This window comes from Equus przewalskii, chromosome 23 (assembly GCF_037783145.1).
Source record: "Equus przewalskii isolate Varuska chromosome 23, EquPr2, whole genome shotgun sequence".
NCBI classification, from domain to species: domain Eukaryota; kingdom Metazoa; phylum Chordata; class Mammalia; order Perissodactyla; family Equidae; genus Equus; species Equus przewalskii.
Window position 1 is genome coordinate 7,365,076 of NC_091853.1, and position 22,993 is coordinate 7,388,068.

The window sequence follows — 22,993 nt, forward strand, 5'->3', positions numbered from 1 at the left end:
GTGCACCTGAGGGGACTGAGTCGATGCAAAATAATGCACAGCCTGTGGTCTTTTGCCCTTCCCTTCACCGTCAGTCCAGGCATTTGATTTTTAAATCAATATTCTTATTGGATAGCATTCTCATCCAGTAACATTCTCATCCCCACAGACGCAGCATTCCCAGATTATTTCATACCACCTCCCCAAACAAAAACAGAGGTTGTCAAAAGGAAGGTTTTCACCAGCTGTCTTTTCTAGTTGTTTGGTACTTTTCCAATTTGTCTTAAACATGAACTTATTTTTATATGCAGTGTTACAGTTTACATGTTAAAATCTTACAGTGACCTGATGAACAATGAGAAAGGAAAACTCAAGTCATAGTGGAATGAAATGATTCCCTGGTCTCCTCAACAGAAAAGTGTGGTCCTTTCCTCACATTTGATAGGGGAGAAAAAAGGGGGAAAGTCGGGGGAAGGAAGCAGCCTGGAGTAAAATGAAAGTACGCTAAGGTTTGTTCATAGTGTTTCTGTGTTTCATAGTATACCCCTCCCCAACACTCCCTACCCGCAGGTCCACCCTCCATATCTGATAGAGGGTTGAAAAAGTACAGCGTTCTTCAGAGTTGACCATAACTCAGGATCATCAGGAGGAACAAACTATTACGCCTTTAATAAATATAATATTTCTTAAATATTCTCAACCCTTTATGTGTACATCGAACATTTCTTGAATTTATAATAATGTCCTAGTTCCTGGGAGCTAGATAATAAAAAAAAAGATAAAGGTAGCTTACAAAATAGCTAAAGAAGCAATTACGGTACAGTGCTATGAAAGGAGGAAATTTCGGTCATTTTTCCAGGGAGAACTGTTACCAACTTCAGTGCTGAAGCAGCTGTTTGAGTTCTAGAACCACTTGACCCAACGCAGTGCTAATGTTCTAGAACGTGGTGATTTGACCTCTGACAAAGAAAAGAACCATGGAAGCCATGTCAGCCAATCAGAAACCACACTTTTCATTTCTAATGGAGTAGTCTAATACAAGACGCTGAATCGCATAAGTGTTGGTTGAGAAAAAGACATAGTAGTTTGAAACTGAAGTAGTCTCCAGCTAGAAAAACCCAGGACATCCAAGAGATGGAGAAGAGAGAAATGAAGGTAGGAAAAATAAAACTTCCAACCCCTTCCTTGGGGAGTTTCACTGGTCAGTAAATGTCTGTAAGCCTTGGGGACCACGTGTACTCTGCGGGATGTTTTAACAAACATCCTGGAAGCTGAAGGCCAAAAGGAAGTAAGGAAATAGCCTCTGCTGTTCATTTACAGACAAGGGTCCTCTCAGTGGGTTTGGAGCTCGATATACCTCAGTTCTCTTTATCCCAGAGTTCGACAAAATGTTGTACTTGCCAACATCTGTTTTATAACTCAGCATTAAGTATGATTAAAAAAAACTCAGAAAATTGATATTGGAATCTTTAGTCCAGGTCCATGAGATTCTGAAGTAAACCTTTGCAACCATGAATCCATTTTAAAAACGTGAACCTCACCCACAGAAGGATTGTTGAAAAAGAAAATGCTTCTGTAGCCGTTTACAATACTACAGGGTCTATATCTGAATAACTCAAACAGAGCTCATGGTACTACCCATTTAAATGAGAATGTCCCACTTGAAGGGACATGCCAGCTGCCTCCGCTGCCATAATATACACCTGCTTTTCTTTGGGTTTTTTATACCGCAAGTTACTATTGAATTGCAATACTGTCGACATATGAAGGTGGGATTAGGTGGCAGGCTATTGGATGAGTCAAGATATACACTGCTCTTCCCATACGGTTTTTAATCAAAATAAATTTTACAGTACTTGATGTCAGGTCCCGATTTTCAGCCCCAGTTCACATCCTCAATGAACCTCATGAACAGGAGCCACGAGCGGGTGCCTTAGCAAACCCCAAGGGGCCGAAGAGACTGAACGATCCTCACGGCCGTAGTGAAGTCACTGAAGTGGGTTCTACCTCTCAGACAGAGTACATTTTTGAGGCTCCATATAACACTATCAAAACACTGGTCTTTCAGGCTCCTAAGGGCTCTATTTTTTTTCTCCCAGTTCTCATCTCCGTGGGTAGGTCTCAAAAGGCAATGGAGAGCAAGCTAGAGCCAAGGAGACAGTTCCTTCTGCCACTGCCTTTTTCTCTTTTAAAGACAAAAGCTACATCCACAAAAGCTGCCTGGGGCCTAAAGATCTGCTTATTTTGCAGTTTAAAAGGAGTAGGAGGCCCACTGTGTTCTCACTGACCAGAGTCCAAATGTTCCTTGGGCCCTGCACAAGGCCAAGGGGCCGCCCCGGAGTGGTGAGCACGGAGCCAGCTGGAGCTTGGGAAAGCAGAAGCAGCAGCTCAGAGCCAGCTTTTACAGAGGCCCCAGGGACCACAGTTTCCCTTGACCTCTGCCTTGGTAAAATCAATTTGTTCCATCGTCCCAATCACAGTATGGTCAAGGGATTGTAGGGCCGGTCTGTTTAGGCCACAAGACCTTGAGCTGCTCCTGGGTGTCATTTGAACCCAGGTGCCAATTGGTGCCATATGGTGGCAGAAAAGGCCATTTGCCTTTCCAAGCCCCTTCCTCTGGCACTTTGGCTGCTGCATTACCTGCTGGGCGTGAGGAGGCACCAGCACCATGGTGTTGCCAGGCCCCTGCTGCTGAGCAAACGCTGGGCAGTGGGAAACAGATGCTCTCTAACCAGCCTATCTCTGGGGGATCCTCCCCTTAATCACAGTAATACACCTGCAAAGAAAATGGCATTTTGGTTTGGTTGGTGATTGCTATTGTTTCTCAAGGTAAACAAACCAACATTAATTGCACCTGTGAGTTGCAAAAGAAAAAAGCCAAAAGCATGGGCATGGTCTAAGCCCGCTGGCTCCAACAGGTCTTCAGCTGTTTTCCCTCTGCCGCTCCCCGCAGCTAAGCTCTCCAGAGCCCTCCCAGCTCTCAGAGGAGTATGACATGGGACCTTGGTCAAACCCTGGCTCTCCCCTAAGTTCTGATCACTTTGCCCAGAATCAAACTTTCGAGAACACCACAATTGGCACTGTCCCCTGTTGGAAGTTTGCACAGTTCTCAGGAAGTTTGTCTCATTATCCCCAAAAGGCTCTTGTCAAAATGTGCATTACCCAGAAAATTAGTACATTAATTCCATTAGCAAACTATAGTAAGTTCATGATGACATGAGGAAGCCTGCACACTAACACCACAGCTCCTCCAAGGTAAAGAAGAAGCCCCAGAAGTCCCCCCCTCCCGCCCCACCAGCTCTCACATTCTCACCACCATCTGCCTTGAACCCACTGGGACTTACACTATTAGCCCTTTCTCAGCCTATGTTGGTCATCCAAGAACCCCTAAGCCCTCCACTGCTAGGCTGCCTTCTTCTCTGCTCTCTATCTCCATTCAGGTCTGTACATACCTAGTCTGTGCACCTCTCCTACCCCTCGCCAGCTTCTGAAACCCTTACACTGCACCCTCTGTAATTCACTTCCCATGATCAGCAAAATTCCCTGTATCTTCAACTTATTCTCCTGATGTGTCCCTCACCTACTTTCTCTGACACAACCAGATTCTCCTCTAAGGGCACTGCTTCGCCTGCAGCCTTCGCAAAAGTTGGCAGCTTGTCTCCCGCAGGCCTCATACTGCTGAGCCTGAAGTGGAGTAGGGATCCCTGTTTTTATTTTTGTTTTCAGACCGTTCTTCCTCTCTCCTCCCTAAAACCCTCAGCTTTGAACCGCATGGCATCAGATTATAGCACATACCCCTCATTGTTGTTTTCACCTAACAACCTCCAGTCAATTTTCCATTATTTCTCAATGATTTTAGCTGCTGTTTCACTGTCACTCTCTGCAGTACCACACCTGTCTTAATTCTTGGCGATTTCCACATGTGTGTAGGCAATCCCCAACACCACACCCCATCCCGCTTCTCATTTTCTTGACTTCACTCCTCCAATGGTGTTGCCCTGCTCCCTAGCCCAGCCACTCACTCCCAAAGTCATAACCTTGTCTTTATTCTCCGAGCTTCACTTTCCATCTTTCTAACCCCTTGGACCTCCACTTCACTGGCCTTGTCCCTGTCCCTCACCTCCCTGTCCTTCACCCCCTCGAGGTTAACCCTCCTTCTTACCCAACTTAAATGCCAGGGTCAATCATTATAATCATGCCCATGCATATATACCTTTCTCCCTTGTCCTCCTCTCAATTTGATAAAACCACCCCCCTGGGTATGTTCAACTCTCCATCTCCTTTGCTTTGCACCCATGTAGCTGTACATGGTCTGGAAAACAGACACACAAACTAATTGGTTTCACTTTAAATTCATGACCACTACCCTCCAGTGAGCCCTTGATGCTGCTGGGCAATTCTTCTGAGTATCCCTAGTTCATTCACTCTCCCAGCATCTCCCAAAACTACTTCATACCTTCTCTCCTCCCTTCATCAGTTTCTCCCTTAATCGCACTCTCAGCTGACCGTTTGCCTCCTGCTTCCCTGGAAAAATTGAAGCAATCAGAAAAGAACTTCCAAAGATCCCCATCCCTCATCTGCCCGCTTACAATCTGCTCACTTCCCAGCATCTGTATCTATATACCCCGCCTTCCACTTGTTACCATAGTTCAACGTTCCCTGTCTAATGCCAGTCCCTCCACTTGTGCGCTGGATCGCATCTCTTCTCATCTGCTCAAGAATATCACGGCAGCAGTTATTCCCTTTCTCACATCAACTATCACTCTCTGCTGTTTCATTTCCGCCAGTATACAAATGCACTATCGTTTCTTCCAGCTGAAAAAAAAAGTTTCTTGTCCTCACCTCCCCTTTCAGTTTCTGTCCTGCTTCCTGGTTCCCCTTTGAAACAAAACCTACAGAAAGTTGCCTGTACTTGCTGCTCCAATTTCTCTTCTCTTATTCTCTCTTAAACTCACTCCAAATAGATTTTTATTCCCACCACTCCACCAAAAGATTCTTCTTTTTAAGGACACCAGTGACCTCCTGCTTTCTAAATCCAATGGTCAATTCTCAGTCCTTGTCTTATTGACTTATCAGATTTTGATCTGCTCACAGCTGATCACCCCCTCTCCTTTAAGTCATCTGCCTTGGTTTCCAAGGACTCTAAACTCTTGATTTTCCTCCTGCCTCAGTGGTTGTGCTTTCCAAGTCTTTTTGCTTGTTCTTCTTCCAACATTTTAATTTGTAGTTCTTCGTCCTCTTCTCTGTCTAGATCAACTTCCTTGGTGATCTCATCCAGTCTCATAACATTAAATACCATGTATACGCCAAGTCCAAAATTTATATCTCCACCACATACATTGCTCCTAAAATCCAAACTCCTATCTTCAGCTCCCTACTCAACGCTCCAGCCTGTTGTCTATGTCTGTATGTCTACACTCAGCCTATATGTCTATAACACATATCATATCCTACATGCCCCAAGCTGAACTCCTCCCCAAAATCTCCACCCACCTCCCTTACATCTAGTATGTTAGGAAGTCCTTGACTCTACTTTCAAATTATATCCAGAATGTGACTATTTTTACCACTTCTTCTGCTATCACTCTGTTCGAAGCCACAACCAGTTCTTGCTTGGACAACTCTAAGAGCCTCCTAATGCTTTTTCCTGCTTTTACTCCTGCCCCACAGCAGCCAGAATGAACCGTTCAAAACGTATGTCTGATCACGTCCCTCTTTTCCTCCAAGACCTTCCAATGGCTCCCATCTCAGAGTAAAAGCCAAGGTCCCTTCAATGGCCTGTAATGTCGTACATTGCATCCTCTCTCATTCTCTCTCTAGCCTCATCTTCTCTTCTCCTTATTCACCCCACTTCAGCCATCTTTGCTGTTCCCCAAACACGCCAAGCAGTCTTCCGCCAAGGCCTCTGCAGCTGCTCCTCCCTCTGCCTGGAACGCTCTTCCTCTGGGAATCTGGATTATTTGCTCACCTCCTTCAAGTCTTTGGTTAAATGTTACCTTTTCCGTGAGACCTACCCTGACTCGCTTATTTAATACCATTGCTACTTTCTTCTTTTTTTCCATAGCATTTATTGCCGCCTGTCTATTGTCTGTCTCCTCTTGCTACAGTGTAAGCTCTACTAGTTCAAGGACCTTTCCTGTTTTATTCATAGATACATCTCAAGCACATAGAACAACATTTGTCATATAGTTAGTGGTCAATAAATATTTGTTGAATGAATAAATTCCTGAGGCCAAACATCATAAAATGTGAAGCTAGAAAGTGAGTAGAGATAGGCTTCAGTGGACAATAAATATTCTGTTAAATGTTGGGGGAAGGAAGAAGGGATAAAGGGGATAAACTGCCTCCCAGTCAGCCTTTGGCCCTGGATGCAATTCAGCTGTCAGAAAAGCAAAGTATCAGCCCACACTGGCAATATAGCCTGAGGCGAGTGACTGGCTCACTCTGAGCCTCAGTGTCGTTAACTGCAAAATGAAAATAATACCTCTATTACAGGATTGGTATGAGAAGTAAATACGTTAATGTATATAAAGTGCCTGACGCAGTGCCTGGCACACACTGGGTGCTCAAAAGTGTACCTATTATATCAAATCCCAATGAGCTATTTATTTCCTGAATTTGTGGGGACCTCAGTGTAATTTCCCAAACCACAATTCAGCAAGAATTCCAAGGCCTTTATTGAATTTTATTATAAAAGGATTATTAATAACTTCCACAAGATGGCACTGTGTCCCAGCCCTGTTTCCCCACATTCAGTGGGTTTGAAATATTGTAAACTCGTGTGACTGATGCCCTCTGCTGGCTTGTTTTTGTTTTTCTTGACCTTGAGCCTCTAGCTTAGAAGATATAAATGATAGCTCCATATGCTCAGCATGAATTCTTAAATCCAGAATCTAAGCCAGTTGCCCAAAGGCTCGCTCAGAAGTTTACAGTACTGACATAGTATACAGGCATGACATGGACATCAATTTGGTTACCACACAGAACCACTCGGATTCCTGCCAGCCTTCTAGCTACAAGCCAACCATCTATCAGCCACATTATGCCACAAAATAAAGCACGCCTGCCACCCTATAGCTCTACCTCTCCTTGATCCTTCCATCCCAACTACAATCCCTGGTACCATTTTGGAGGGATGGGCAAAGCTGCCTCCCTTTTCCTCCCTCCTTGCTCTCACTTGCTGCATCCACCCTTCAGCCTTACCTATAATTTATCCAAGTTATATGACAGGACGCAGAGCTGGGAAGAAGGGGTGCAGAGGGGAAAAGGCAGACAGCTTCTTCTGCAAACAAGTATTTGACAGATTGGGATTTTAATTCCAATGCTACTGTAACCCTCTCCCCCTTGCCTTCCCACCTTTCCCCCACACACCCCATAATATTCTCTGAATTTCTAAATCATTAAGTCTACTTGCATCCTTTCAGTGTGGTTTAAATTTAAGAGACCGACAGCATCACTGTATTTAAGTGATGAGTAACTTTCCCAACAACTCTCACACTAGGTCATACCAATCGTTATCCAGACCTGCAGCCCCAGGCCAGAGGCAACCCAAAGAAGCATGCCACAGTGAGCCATGTCATGCTGCACGTAGCAACACTTGAGGGCTTGGGATTTCTTAACATCTTCTTTCAAAACATTTACGGCTTTTTTATTTGCATTTTTTCCCAAATCTTTTTGGAATCCATTTATATTCCTGGCCTGTGAAACTTCTTAGAACTCTAAGAACATGCAGAAAGTATATAAAATTATATTTTCATTTGTCTTAAACTTGCCCTGCTCAAATTTCAAAGGGTGTCTTCTCCTCCTATAAGTCATATTTGGTGAGCAAATCAACATTAACTTTCACCTTTAACAGTTTTATAGGCAATGACTGTCTCTCTCCATTGAGCCTTCCTTCCAGGCTGTGGTGTTGTAGTCTCTGATGAATCCATTTTCATGGGGCAGCTCCTTTCCCTTTGATTCTTACCATTTTGATTTTCCAGTTATCCTTCTGTGATCCATTTCTAATTCCACTATAGCCTGGTTGTGAGGCAACCAACTGCACAATGAATTCCAAGTACAAAAGCACTGGATTCTGTTTAGATCGCAATACCCTTCTAGATTATGCCCAGAATTTTGATCCAATGTCCTCCAGATACTACCTATGAAACACCTTAGTCTGGGTGTACTGTCTCGGGTACCACAAACTTAACATGCTCCATTCTTATTTTCTTACTACTTCACCTCCACCTGTCCTCATTTGTTTTTTCATAGTATAGTTAATGGAACACAAATCCACTCAAGGCAAAAGCCATCCTCTATTCCATCTCCCAGCATAAATTTACCAAGCTCTCTGAAAATCTCTCTAATCAGGCCCCTCATCTCCATGCGCACTGTCACCACCCTTAGTCCAGACCCGCGTTTTTCACTATTGACACAAGAGCTCCCCACGCTCAGCCTCTGTAGTTAAGCCTGAACAAAGCTGCCAGAATTATTATATATAATATACATATTTCATATATATATGAAAGTGTGTTTGGTGGGAATCTTTATATCCCTTTTCAAAAGCTGCTTAATTTGCTGTTGACTACGGGATACAATAATTCAAAGTATTCAGCACTCTCAGAACTCAATCCTTCCCACCACAGCCCGTCTATTCTGTGTTTCTCTCCACCGCCAGGATGCATCATGTGCACTTCGGCACATACTGTGCATTCTCCTCAGCCTGCCCCCACCTTTCTATCGGAATTGAGCTGACTGCCTTAACCTCACACTCACATCCAACCCAGAACTCCCCATCCCCTGCCACCTCCACACTGAACTTCTACAACCATGAAGTTGAATATAATCAGGCCCTGGGCGCCTCCAAATACTATACAGTGTGACAGAGAAGAGCTGAAAATGACAGCACAGGCACATTAATTCACCCCAAGGAGGAACTATTCTTGAAAGTGGTTCAAATTTGGGGAACTTTTTATACGATCCAGCCATCCCACTACTGGGTATTTATCCAAAGAGCTTCAAGTCAGCAATCCCAAAAGTCCTATGCACCCCAATGTTTATTGCAGCACTGTTTACAATAGCCAAGACGTGGAAGCAACCTAAGTGTCCAGCAACAGACAAATGGATAACGAAGATGTGGTACATATATACAATGGAATACTACTCAGCTGCAGAACAGAACAAAATCATTCCATTTGCAATAACATGGATGGACCTTGAGAGAATTATGTTAAGTGAAATAAGCCAGTGAGAGAAGGATAATCTGTGTATGACTCCACTCATATGAGGAATTTAAAATTATGGACTAAGAACAGTTTAGTGGATACCAGGGGAAAGGTGGGGTGGGGGGTGAGCACAAAGGGTGAAGTGGTGCATCTACAACATGACTGACAAACATTAATGTACAACTGAAATTTCACAAGATTGTAACCTATCAATAACTCAATAAAAAAGAAAAAATTGGGGGACCTTTTTGCTCACTGACATGGATGCAGTTGCTATGTGAGTTCCCTAAAGTTGGTAACTGGAAACCCGTACAAATAAGGCAAATATATTAAAACATAAAAAACAAAAGCACAATTTTATACAACTCTTTACTACCTTCAATCACTAACCCCTGGCCCTGTTCCTGATGTGGACTATAAAATAATTATGAGCCAGTTCTGACCACTCTCAGGGCATGAGAAGGATAAACCCCACATAGCCAGGAGGTGGATGCTTTGAGCTCCACAAGTCACTCTCCAAAATCCTTCTCTCCCCATCGGCCAGTGTCCTTGGGACAGTGACAGCGATCAAATTGGCCTTCGGGAAAACTACCCATCCTAATCCTGAAGCACTATTCTCATCAGTCCAAATTAAAACAAGAAAAGGATGTGAGATGGCAGAGCTGAACACACTAGTCCACAATCCTATTCAACACATTTTTGAGAATCTATGTTCAGAGAAATAAAAAAACATTACTTCTTAGGAATACTGCTGCCCTGATGAAATTTCTGATTTGAAATTAACTTCTAGTGAGAAAGGATGGTACAGGAACTTGCCACATATGAATTATTTCATGAGGGACCAGCTATTCTGGGATGCACCTGGTGCATGTTGCACTGTCTCTGCTCTCTTCAAGTCTTCTTACCTATCAACTTAGTAACAACAATACTTAACACTAATACTGCTGTGTGTCCAGCATTCTTCAAAGCTTTTGCATATATCTCATTGAATCATCACAATTCTAGAGGTAATTACTTCCATCCTCACTTTACAGATGAAAAAGCTGAGACACAGAGTACTTTGTAACTAGCCCAAGATCTGATCATTTACTCCCTCCTTAGATAAGCTGGACTGCTCCCCGTGACCTGCAGTATAAAGCCCAAATTCCTGAATATTCAGACCCCTAATTGTTACTCAAACCTCTCATTCCAATTTTTCCTCAAATCTCCACAACTCTGAACTCCCATTAAACACTCCCACTTTGTGCTCTGCTAAGAACACATGGCATAGTGGCAGTCACATGCAAGTGTGTTTTTTGGCCCGACTTGACAGAATTTACAATTAAGTTTTGTATTAAAAATCACATTTACATGAGATTTCATTTGAATTTTATTTGAAATTCTAAAGATCCGAAGCCAGGCCCAAATTCTGACTGGAAACATTCAGCTGGGGCAGAGCAGCGGCTGCCCGCACTGGACGGGGCATGCTCTCTCCAGTTTCCCAGTTGCCATAAGTCACACAAAGTTTGCTAGCTTCACTTGCTAATATTGCCGACCTGGCTCCTAAAGGCCTTTGCCACCATCCTTTGCTTAAACCCCACCTAACCCATAGGACTAAGCTCAAACACCGCCTCCTCTAATAATATTTCCTAATTACTGCAGCTCAGTTTCACCTCCAGCCTCTCTGAATTCCCCTAGCATTCCACTTGCCTATCAGGACACATCACTCTCCCCCTTGTAGTTAGCTGCGTACATGCTTCACTAAGAATGAAGAAGAAACTCCGAGTGAAGGTTAAGTGACCAATTCTGAGACCTCAGGCAACAACTCTGGACCCAGCATCCAGGGCTCTAGGATTCGGGCTCTAGATAAATAACGGAGCCTGCATTAGTCCACTGAAAAGGCAGAGAGAAGCGACTTTATACACACACAACACATACACACACACTTACTTTTATTCTCTCTTCACTCTTCATGCCCCTTCTGTCTGCCCTCTGCTTACAGAAAAATCATGGACAACTTGATGGATGTGTTGTTATTTTTTTAATAAATAGAAACCACATCACTTCATTTGTTACAGCGAATGGTAAAGGAGAGGCAATAATTCAAAAGGGCCCCAGAAAGCTTTTTCATCCGCAAAATAACAAAGGACAAGCACCTTTGCCACCCAAGCCTTTGGTGAACTTTTCTTTTGATCTCTGTCCTCCTACCCACATCAGTATGCTGCTTCCAGAATCACACACTGCCTTCAAATCTTAGACTTTTGGGAGGCTCGGCTATCAGCTTGTCTTAACAGTGGAATGGAGGTCCCTAACTCAGCTGAGGAACCTGGACAAGTCATCTTTGATTTCAGCCTCATCCCAAGGACCATGAATGTTTTCTTTAAAAAGCTGCAGGCGAATGAGGTAGAAAGGGCAAAGACATGAGATGGAAAGCAGCAGAAGGGCAAAGAGGATGGCTCCCACAGCACTAATGGACAGCAGGCCTCCCAGGGCTGAAAACGCAAAAAGCAGTGTGACTCCCACGTAGCTGCGAGGAGTACATGCCTTCAGTTTCTTCTGTAACATGGGCCACAGGGCAAAAATCTGGATGGCAAATGTCACCATGATGAAGGCATGCAGGGACCGGGGCAGGCGTGAGGCAAGGCAGACAGAAGCAAAGATGGCCATGTTCAAGGACAGTGTGCTGGAAACAATGGCAGCATTGGCACCGTAGTCGAAGAAAATGAGGTGGCCTAACAGCATGAAGACTGACATGGCATAGATGGTGTCAGTGCTGACAGACTCTGTCAGGGTCTTCAGCACTGGGGAAAAACCATACGTGAAAGTAATGAAGACTAAGGCACTCTTCAAGTCAGCCCAGCGGGTCCGCCTACTCTTCTTCCGTCCCTCACCTCCATCAATGAGATCAAACAAAACATAGCCAATCAGTGAGGAAGCCAGGCCAGTCCCAAAAAGCCAATGGGGGGCCAGAAGACCCTCGTCCATATACCACCAGATAACCACGAAAACACAGACACTGCACAGCTGCTGTACCACCACACTGGACTCAAATACCACAGCCCAATATTGGTATTTCCGGGCATAGATGTTTTTCTGGAGCTCTTCCAGGAAGCGCCGGTCCACGTAGTTATCAGGAAAGGGCTGTCGCTCGTACAAGATCTTCTGCCACCTGGCCTCTTTGGTGTTAGTTACAGGTTGGGCGTACATTATCCTTTCTCTCACACTCAGGCCAGTTCAATCTCCCTTGCAGAAGTCCATGTGGTTCTTGTTCTTTATAAAGTTTTGAAATAAGACCTCTCTGGAAATTCCACGCTGTGTTGTGGTTGATGTTGCACCAACCTTCCCTCACTTTCAAAGGCAGCAACCCAGGCTAGGCCTGCTATGGAATTTGTTCTCTGAGGCAGGACAACACAGCCAAGTTCCTGCAAAAAGAGAGACTATGAACCTATGCAAGTTGTGAAACGTCACAGGTAGAACTGAGTCAAAATCAAACCAATTCAATTTATTCAGTCTAAGCAAAATGTGTGTGGTGGCCTTTTTATAATTATGGATGCTCAAATTTCATTTCAGATTCTAAATTATAATCCCTTGGATGATAATAGACATGTTAGCTACCACTTACGGAGTGCCTACTCTGTGCTAAGTGCCTTAGATAGCATCTTGCATTTAATCTCCACAACCCTCCAAGTTAGCAGTGGCCCACTTTAACTAGCAAAAAAGGTGAGATTCAAATTGCTGAGACAACGTTAACCCAAGTTAACAGCGGTAAGTGGTGGAGCCAGATTCAAACCAAATTTGAGCCCAAAGCTTGTGCCTCCATCATGCCTCCATCTAAACCAGTTCTTAACTCAGGGGTTCACATATCCCTGAGGTCTACGGATGGGCTTCAGAGCACCCCGAAACCCTCCCTATCTCTGCATGCTTGTAGCGGCAATTTATGCAAATTTCTAGAGACAGTATCCAGAGCTTTTATTGGGTTCTCAAAGGTCTCTATTATTTTTTTAAAAAAAGTTACGGTCTAAAGACAACAGTAAACTGCACAACACAGGTAACAGCCAAAACCAAGGACTCAGAAAAACTAAAGATTCCCAATCCTTTAACTGAGTTTGACATCCTTTAAAGAGCCATCATCCTACTTATAACGGTGAAACTCTAGCGAGGATCGAAGGTAATGATCCCTCTTTCACAATGAGAAAACTAAGAGTCAGAAATACCAACGTCATCCAGCAAAGCTGCGAAGAAAATTCCTATCGTCCGACCTTATTTCTTCCATGGAGACCACGGTAGGTTTGCTTCACAAGCCAGACACCCTGGGAGCCCCCCTCACTGCAGCAGAGCCTCCAGCCCCGGCAACTCACGGCCGTCCGCGGGGTCGCGTCAGGGCTGGGGCGGGGTGTCCCCGAGGCGCCCTACTCACCGTCCCGGGCCTCCCCCGCCCGCCGCCGCCCCTCACCCAGCCGTGGGCCTGCGGGGGATGGCGGCGGAGGCGGCCGGGAAACACTGGTTCCCACTCGGAACCCACCTGCCCGCGAGTTCCCAGGGTTGCGCGGCCGGGGAACGGCGCCGCCCACCTCCTTCCCCATCCGGGGCGCCGCGGTCGCGACGGCGGCCGAGCACTTCCGGGTCCGCCGCAACCTCCGCGGCTAGAGCGTCCTTCCTCGGCCGGCGGGCCCGCTGCTGCCCCCTGCTGACTGCTCCCGGCTCCTCCCCGGGGACCGAGCGCCCGGAGCCCAGGAAAGCAAATGCCCCGCAGAGAGGCGAGATCTGGCGTCCGGAGGGCAGAGAGAGGGGCTAGGCTGGTAGAAGAGAGATTCTAACGGCTGCATTTATTGAGCTCCTATTTTTAAGTCAGGCCCTCAGCTAGGGACTCCCCATGCATCCGGTGTTCATTGGACACAGGGTCACTGAGTACCTACAAGTATCAAGCGCTGTTTTAGTGCTCGTGATGCAGCAGTGACCAAACAGACAAAAACCCCTGCTCTCCTGGAGCTTTCTGTCTTGTGCATTGACCTGTAATGACCTGTGATGATATCCTTTCTCACACAGAGGACACAACAGGCTCAGAGAGGTTGTGATTTGTCCATGCCACACAGCTGGGAAGTGGATTAACCAATATTAATATCCAGTTGTCTGTAGCTTCAAAGTGTGGTTCTTTCCTCTGTCTCCCAGAAGGAAGGAGGGTGTAGGGCCCCGTGGCTGAAAACAGCCAGAGACTTTGAATACAAGGTTGCTAATATTCGGCTGAATTCATGGAAATATTAGAGGTTATATCAACAGATAGAAGTTTATTAGAAGCAAGAGATATAGTAGAACACAAGATATAGTGGACGCAAAAGTCAGAAAATCTGAATCCACTTAACTAGCTGTGTCATGGCAAATCACACTGTATTTCGATTTCTTCATCTGTAAAATGGAGATAACACTATTTGCTCTTAATGGGAGAGTCAAAAGGGTCCGATGTAAATCATAAAAATGTTTTATAAAGGGTTGACTGCTGTATAGCTGCTGTTGGCTTACTTTGGTCATCGTAATGATGACAATGGCCAAGTGCAATGAATTCTGTAAAATGATCTCTTTCCATTTCTCTTCAGGTTTCTGTTCCAAAATTTGGCAAGATTCCTTCGTTTAGTGAGGCTAGCCTCATCAACAAGCCATTAGTGCTCAGCCTCCCCAAAAGGTAACAGCTCAGCCACTGAGGGTGCGGGTTTCAAGAAAGGTCTCACGAAAGAGGATTTCTCAAGGGTTAGGGGGTGCTTATCAGAGGGGCACATCTGATCAGCTGAGAAACCCAAGACAAGTGCTCACAAACCAGAAGTGGCCAGGGTTTCTCAGAGAACACTGAGCAGCGCATAGGCCTGGCTGGAGGAGATATTTCAATTCACCTCCCTCTCTACCACCACCACTCAACAATACAAGAGAATCTTGCCCCTGGACACCACCTCTCAAAACTCTTCTATCGTCCTTGTCATCTTACCTATTCTTCTCTCCTTAAGTTTGAAATTTTCGAATTTTAACCATCAAAAGTCTAGAACCATACATTCCCATCTTTATAGAGTAGGACCTGCCTGTTTTTAACCCTGAGACAATCTCCTCCAATCTCACGAGTCCCACCCCTTCCTAACAAACTGCTATGGAACATGTTCCTGTTTTTCAAAATTGAGGGAGTTGTGTGTAGGGAACATTTCAGAGCCACCCCTGGAAATAACTGGGTTTCCTCATTCCTCCCCCATTTTGGTCCCTGGGTGTGGTGATACACCCTGCTCTGGGAAGGGGAAATGGGAGGGAGGGTGAGTGTGAGTTAAGGTGAAGGGGAGAAAAAAGAGGAAGACCAGGGAATGGGCAGGCCAGGAGGCAAGTCCTGGGGCACCTCCTGGATGAAGGGGGGCTCCCTGGCCTGTGCAGCAGTCTGCTAGAAAGGCTGCACACTCTAAAACGAGTTTTTCCTCCTGTTGCTAACTGTCATGTATCCTCCTGCCCACCGATGAGTGACTCTCCATGAGAGACGTTCCCTCCACATCCTCATTTCAATAACACGTACGTTTGCTTTGTCTGCTGCACCATTTAAAAACCACATTCTCAGTAAGCAGCCAGATGATTTTGTGTATTTTCAGAGCACTTTTGAAGTGGTGGTTGTTCGGTTCTGTTGTTTTAACATAACTTTGAATATATCCAAACTCTAGCTAACATCTTAGTTCAAAGCAGGCAGTCAGAGATTCAATAAACCCAAAGGCTTGTTTATTAAGTAAAAACGCAATGATGGAGTTCTTATGAAGAGTTGTTAGCACTTCAAGGATCAGCACGAGGAATGACAGTTTAGCATCTTTTAATTGGGGGCAGGGCGCAAACTCACATGACAATGACAGTCGGATGGCATAAATGAATAGAGCTGACCAGAGTGGGACTGCAGTGAAGGGGAGGTCACCTCCCTTCACCAGAGGGGCCAGTCTGCCCTCTACCCTCATCAACGTGGCTTGCACGAAGGTAACTCCAGTGGTCAGATCTGCTGGTTCTTCTAATACCAGAAATCAGAATTTTTATGTGAAATAGCTAGTGTCTGGCATCTAAATAGGGTAACATCCCACTATCCCACCCCACCATCATGCCCATTAGACCAGGCCCTGCAGCCAGGAGCAAAACATCCCTTGAATGGCTCTCTTGCTCCTGCTCCCTTGCTCCCTGATCATATAAGCCTTTGGTAGGAGGTGAGGAGGGGGCTGGGGGAAGTGGAGGGGCTTGAAAAAGGCAGGCCCAGAACACCACTGGGTGCCCTCAGAACCTGTTCCCTTTCACAGCCAGGTCCTGGGGTGGCAGAGGGGACAGCCTCTCAACAGTCAGCTGGGAAGGGAAGGGAAGTTTTCGCTCCAGCCAGCCAAGCTTGAGCTAGTCGCAAGGAGAAATTACCTAACACAGTCGGGGAAGCTCCGCTCATGTCTATACTGGGAGGATTCGGGCAGCCATTTCAACCCTTGTTAAGAGAAATGGCCTTCCCTACCTCACAAGAATTCTCAGACAACTGGACAACACCTGTGAGGTGCCTGAGCTTTCAGAAGGACAAGACAGAAATGGAAAATCTATTGAAAGGGTAGTTAGTTGAAGTATCAATTCTTAAAGGTTAGAAACTCCTCATCTGGCCAAAGCTCTGGGTTCCAAGCTGTTTATTTTTGGCAAATCCCTTTTCTGAGACCTTGGTAAGAAGGGTCTAAAGGTGCTTTACATATTACCTAACACAGAGAAAGGAACACTTAGTGAAATGTGCTCAGAGCTCCCCCATGGCAAGCTCTGGAAACAGCCCGCGGGGTGGGGGGGTGAGACCTGGCTCTGAAGGTCAGGGTGGGCACAGACCCACTTCCCTGGAGAGGACTCGCACAAATTGGCCTGACTGCTGCAGCCACACTCATTGCCAGTCCCGGAAGCCCGCAGTTGGTACTGAGATCCTATCGATGTGCCATTACTGTGTGCTAAAGCAGCTCTAAAGGGGCCTCTGGTCTCTCCTGGTCGCGTCTGGGTATCAAGTCCAAGGCAGGCTGTTCACGCATCCAAGTCAAAGGCAGCGAAGGAGCTGGGCCAGCCCTGCCTCCCTGCCCTCCCAGGGCCCAGGGAAGTGGTGAGGAGAGATGAGACAATAAATGCCTCCTGGACACCGAACCTCTTCACAGCCCTTTGTTAAAAATGAACAATGGACAATGAAATCTTTCAGAGAGGAGAGGTGTTCTTGGCAAAACCACGCACTCCGAGTTTCCATTTCTTGGATGCCAGGGGCATGCACGGAGCTGTACACACAGGCAGTTTATGATGGCCAGCCCCCTGCATGCCTTGGCCCCTTATACCGTAATAAAATGAACCACACTGGCCAGCAAGGTGGTTCACCCTGTGGGGAGAACTGGTGTTACCCCCGCAGCATCACTGCTTCACCTGCTGACCGGAAAGAAAGAATGTTCTGGGGGGAAAAGAGTAGTTGGAGGGAGACGTTCCATGGGAGGAAACGGGTGGGTTGTGTGAGTGTGCAGGGACATGGACGCCGAGAAGGCAGGCGGGGCATGGACGGACAGGCACTGTTAGACATCAGTAACTTCCCTGCAGGCCTTTTCAAGAGGGAGATCTGGGGGCATTCCACCCGTGACACATCTGCTTTCACGAAGAATTGTTTTCCTGCCTTAATTTGTACACTGTCTCTGACGACCCACAGCTGGCATTGGTTAGTTCCACACAAGGGGGACAAGAAGCCAGAGTGACTTAGAGGGGAAAGCCGTCTTTTGGGAGCTCTAGAAGGGCGGGGACTGACTCCTCAGGGTGTCTCTCGGGTTCTCTCTGAAACAAGGGCCTGACTCTTCAACCCGAGGAGATGGTTCTAACCTGCTCTTGTTCTGATTATTCAGATCTCCTCATTCCTCTGCCACCTTTCTGGTTTCATCCAAGAAGGATATGAATTTGCCAATAATGTTTCAAGTTCCAGATGTCTTATCTAAGGTACTCAATTTGCTTTTTAATTGAAAAGAAACCTATAGCTAGGATGACATAGAATGTGACCGCAAAGGCATTTCCTATTTCCTTAGCACAGCCCAGTGCCTGGAACATCATCAGTGTTGGGTAGATATTTGCTGGATGAACTATCAGTCACGGAGGCCTCACCCGGCCCCCAGTGCTTAGAGCATCTGTCCACTACAACTCAGAATAAAGGCATGAGGTTAGAATCATCAAAAGGAAAACCAAAAACATTCCTATTGACGAATCTGCCCTGAGACGGCAGGCTGTGTCCAGAACCAGTCCGAGTTTCTGGAGTCTCGAAGCGCCCCTCACAGCACCACCGTAAGTCCCTTTTGTCTCCCACTTACAACCCCCAGACCGTGGAATTTCACATAACAACTCCTCATGTCCCCTCCACCTCACACAAATCAGCCACGACTGGCTGCTGAGTGACACTCTGTGACTGTGCTGCAGAGGGTTCCCCAACACTAACGGTGCTTGTGAAGTCAGCACCTCCCGGCGGTGGGGAGAGAGGGATCTTGGGGACGGAGCAGGCTCTCCGCGGGCGGTGCATGGAGCCGTGTTCCTCACGCGCTCAGGGACTGTGAGCCTCAGTGTTACACGTCACTCACGTCAGTGGACAAATGCTGGCGGAGCCCTTTTTGTTTAGTTTAATTCACAGACGGGTGAGCAAGTCAGATGCGGCCCACAACGAGTGGGCCGACCGGTCAGGTGCACAAGCTGCAACGAGCATCAGAGAGAGGGGCGGGGGCGTGCGGGGGACGGGAGGGAAGGGGAGGGGAGGGGCCACCTGCAGGTCGCGGGAGGGGCGAGCAGACAGAGAGCGGGAATGCAAGGATTGAGGAGTGGCGTCTGCCCTGGATCTGGAAGATATTATTTCACAGGTGGAGAGCAGAGCCAGGGGGCAAGGACACGGAGGCTGAGCGCGCAGGAAGTGCCTGAGGGCCATCAGGGTCCGGCCTTCCATGGAAGGGAGCCGAGGGGACGGATGGGCCCCGCAGAGCGCAGAGGGCCAGAGGCCGAGCGTGGGGGAGGCGGTACGGCGTTCAGCACGGTCGACAGGTCTGCCGGCAGCACAGGCCGGCGGTAGGCGAGGGGGCCCGGGGAGGCTTGAGGCTGAGCGCAGCTGCCGCGGCGCCAGCAGGCAGCCTCCCTCCGGGTCTCCGATGTCCCGTTTCGAGCGGGCCGGCCCCGCCCCAGGCGCCCCCTCAGCCCAGGCGGGCTCTGGCTCTCCGAGCACCGGGCATCCGAGGCGCGGTCTGCAGGCAGCCGCGGGCCGGGCGGGAGGGGCGGGAGGAGCGGGCGGAAGGCGTTGATCGTGCCCGGGGCCTGCGAGGGGGCCACCTTCTGCCGGGCTCACGTTTCATGGCTTCAATGCTCACGGTGGCCACGAGATGGCGGCCGAGAGCAAGTCGCTTGACCAATGGGCTGAGCCCGGGAGCCAGTCTCTGGGCCACCCAGGGGATGGTAAATCCATTCCTCCTCCTAGGGAGGGAGAACCGGGCTAGCTCACTCTCACGTTTACCCTCGCCCTGTGGGGGCTGACCCTCCGCCAGTGTGTGTGGGTCTGTGTGTGTGAAAGAGCTGCTCATCCAGTTTGGAAAGGCAAGCAGGTGTAGGGAAGCGAAAGTTTACCTTTGCTGTCCTAGGGTTTTTGGCCATGCCTGAGAATTAAATCGACTGAGACAGAGTAACAGGAGAAAAGCACACACATTTATTTAGTAGAAGTTTTACATGACAGGAGAGCCCTCATAAGGAAATGAAGACCCAAATGTTTTTACACTGGGATGAGCAGAGAGAGGCAGTTGTGGAAAAGTAACTCAGATAGATGGGAGGCTAAAGGAAGATAAGAATTATTTAAACAAGGTCTGTTTGTACAGACTTCTCTCGGCTTAAACTTCTTGTCCTTGATGATAAGAATGTTGCTTTCCTCCGGGTGTAAGGAGGACGTCTTCCATATGGGGTTTCATCTCCCATGTTTAGGAAGAGCAGGAGGCGGGTCAGAGCACCATTCTTGCATCTGCTGTTTTTACAAAGTGCCTTGAGCTCAAAATAACCCGTATGCCGAAGTGGCGTATTTAGGAGAGGCGTACTCTGCCGCTCTTCATAGGGAACCTGGGATCCCTATTCTGTTGGGACACCAGGCGGGTGCCTCAAGTCAGATCTTTGCCCGTCACACAGCCCTCCTCAGATCCCAGACGAGTCAGCTGTGCCCATGACGGCCTGCACATGTATGCTGTGAGGTAAACATGGCCTGCGCCAGCGGCTGCTCTTTTCTGGAATGAAGCTTTGTTGTATCTCACAGGACCGGGATGTACTGTGGACACTCTATCTCTTCCTTCATCCTCTGAGTCAGGGGCCTGCTAAGAGGCTGCCGACAGCCCTGCAGCCAACTAGAGGTCCTGGCCCCTGGTCATAGGTGCAAAGGTCCTGCCACCTGGCTCCCTTCCTCCTCACTGTCACAGGTCAAAGGGCAGAACTTTGAACATCTGCATTCCAAGTGGCTTTCCTCCCCTGCCCTGGAGCAGTCCCGTGCAGATGCAGGTGTCTGTGTGTCTGGAGCAGTGTTCCCTGATGATGAGACAGAGAGACAGAGAGGAAACAGGCTCAGAGACTGAAAGACAGGGAGAGGAAGACAAACAGCAAGAGAGCAGAAGCTCAGAGACACACAGAGAGGGAGGCGGACCAAAGTCCAAAAAAAGGGAAACAGAAGAGGAGAGGCAGAGCTGACAAATAAGAAAAATAGAAAACAGAGACCAAAAACTGAAGCCTAAACATCTCCCACTAAACATCTACTGTGGGCACGCTTCTTTATCATACATAACCTTCACCGTAAGGGCATCGACTCATGACTCCCCAAGATGCTGTGAAATAGGAGTGTCATCTCATAACTGGATAATTGAGGCCAAGAGGGGACTTGTCGGAGCCCCACAGCAGAGCAGAGCAGCTATGTGTGGGCAAGCTGGAGAAGTGCAGCTGGAGACCCTGGGCCCCCTTTCCTCCTTGCTGGGTTGGGGATAGCAGAGCTGGAGCCCCCAGTTACCAGTGGAGTATAAGATGCCGTCCGCTCTCCGTTCCTGCCCCCACTCCCTCTCCACTCTCTTTGATCTGGGTTTGTTGTTCCAGCCTAAGAAGCCAGAGTAAAGATAAGAGCGTCATTTATGTTGCTTTTAGCAGACTTGTGACAAAAAGCCCTGGCTAAAGACATCACGCCGTAGCAGAGAGGTGGCTGGGAGAGGGGAGGAGGGCAACCTCCAGTTTTCTCACCGCTGAGAACTTGTTTTGTTATTTCTGTCTCATTGACTCTCAGTTTTTGAAAGCTCGTGACCACCAAGGAAACTACGTTGCATATTCCTAAGTCCTTTCCCTGTTTATATTGATCAAACACATATAACCAGAAAGGAAGTGTTTAAAAGGAAGTAGTAACACTACTGACCTGAGATAATGATGTAATAGAAACCAGGTTTAATAAGTCTGGATGGTAGGTACATGGCTGTTGATTATTTCGTGTACGTTTGAAATTTTTCCTAGTGAACGATAAGGGTATTTTAAAAACTATATTCAGCTTCACTCTTCAATTGGGATGGTTGGTATTTTCAGAGAGCAGGAAAATGTGTCATTATCATAGGAGGTTTTTTTTTTTAATATTGTACATAGTTTTCTGAGCACCACTTTTTGGATTCCAAGGGATATAGGAATCATTTTACTCTCATATGGACCCTAAGAGTCCACTCTCCCCCTGAGGAGAGGTAGTGTTTTTTTGACTCTTTATCCAAACAACTTTCTGGCTGACTGAAACTGAATAGATGTGCTGTTGGACAAATCTCTTAGCCTTTCTGGACCACAATTTCCTCGTTGTGTTTGTTGAAAGAGTTGAGCTAGGTGACCCACGAGGTCTCTGTCAGTGAATGCAGGAGTGGAAGGGAGAAAAGGAATAGAGGTATTGAAGGGCAAGAGGCACGGAGGCAAGTCTGTCAGTGCTCCTCGAGACGTGCTTGTGAGGGCTATTTTTAAAACCACCATTTGGTGCTTACATTTTCAGGTTTTGGTATGTAGACAGGTGTGTGTGAGAGAGAGAGAGTAGGGGAGGGGGAAAGAAAAGTGGAGAGAGAGAGGGAGAGAAACATATCTCTCCATTTCTTTACCAAAGATTCAAGGAGGCCAAGGACTTGGGCCGTGAGCCATATCTTCGGAACATTAGCAGATACTCACTGCAAATATTAAAATGTTTCCAGTTGTGAAATGTGAAGAGCAGGCTTTGGCTTCTGGGTCCTGGCTGAAATTCGCACCATACCTTGGCCAGGCTACAAAAGATTGCTCTCACGTTTCTGTCACAACTGTTATCTGCTGTCCTGGGGACAGCTGCTTGGGAAATGAGAACCCCATTAACACGTCAGAGCTTCTTTTCTTGGTGAGTTGGACTCTACAGATGATCAACCAGGGGGCTGTGCTCTGAACCACTGGCCGGTTCACGCTGCATTCCTGCTGCTGCTGCTGAGATGGCCTTAAGGAAGCCGAGAGTGGGAAGGGAATACCCCAGGAGAAAAAGGCCTTGGTCTCAGGGCTGGGAAGGGAAACCAGACAGGAGAGAGGAAGCTGAGGCCTAGAGAACATGGAATCCCAAATCATTTGCACAGTTTCTTTGTAGACTGTCAAAAGCAGGACTTGCCCATCACAGCTGCTTTCCGTGTTGTGTAAATGCCCCCCCAGTGCCCTCGCCCTCCGCTCCAAGTGAAGAGGAGTGGAGTGGCTCTTCCTGGAGGCCGGGCTTCAGCTGACAGTGAGGCTCGGGTGGAGTCACTGCCACATTCCTGGCAGAGATGACTGAAGCCACACATCAAAGA

At 47.3% G+C, this 22,993-nt stretch overlaps 2 protein-coding genes across 10 annotated transcripts in view; one reads left to right on the plus strand and one right to left on the minus strand.

The window, feature by feature from the left end:
* Nucleotides 1–923: 923 nt before the first annotated feature.
* C23H1orf105 (chromosome 23 C1orf105 homolog) overlaps nucleotides 924–22,993 on the plus strand; it is a 38,906-nt gene continuing 16,836 nt past the window's right edge. For 4 of the 5 annotated variants that reach the window (XM_008525232.2, XM_070591093.1, XM_070591095.1 and 1 more), the window contains exons 1-3: nucleotides 934–1,134; nucleotides 14,756–14,841; nucleotides 18,041–18,131. In XM_008525232.2, coding sequence (XP_008523454.1) covers nucleotides 1,114–1,134; nucleotides 14,756–14,841; nucleotides 18,041–18,131 — 198 coding nt within the window. In that variant the 5' untranslated portion in view covers nucleotides 934–1,113. Of the gene's footprint in view, nucleotides 1,135–14,755; nucleotides 14,842–18,040; nucleotides 18,132–22,993 lie in introns of all 5 variants that reach the window. The other variant, XM_008525233.2, reaches the window with a different exon arrangement.
* On the minus strand, nucleotides 11,187–14,106 carry PIGC (phosphatidylinositol glycan anchor biosynthesis class C). Of its 5 annotated transcripts, none has more exons than XM_008525227.2 (2): nucleotides 13,687–14,106; nucleotides 11,187–12,586 (listed from the first exon to the last, which is right to left on the minus strand). In XM_008525227.2, exon 2 carries the CDS (start codon nucleotides 12,369–12,371, stop codon nucleotides 11,478–11,480), a length of 894 nt encoding a protein of 297 aa, XP_008523449.1. In that variant the 5' UTR covers nucleotides 12,372–12,586; nucleotides 13,687–14,106; the 3' UTR covers nucleotides 11,187–11,477. The 5 variants fall into 5 exon arrangements, with proteins under 5 accessions (XP_008523449.1, XP_008523453.1, XP_008523451.1 ...); XM_008525231.2 differs by having other exon boundaries at nucleotides 13,582–13,768; XM_008525229.2 differs by having other exon boundaries at nucleotides 13,383–13,744.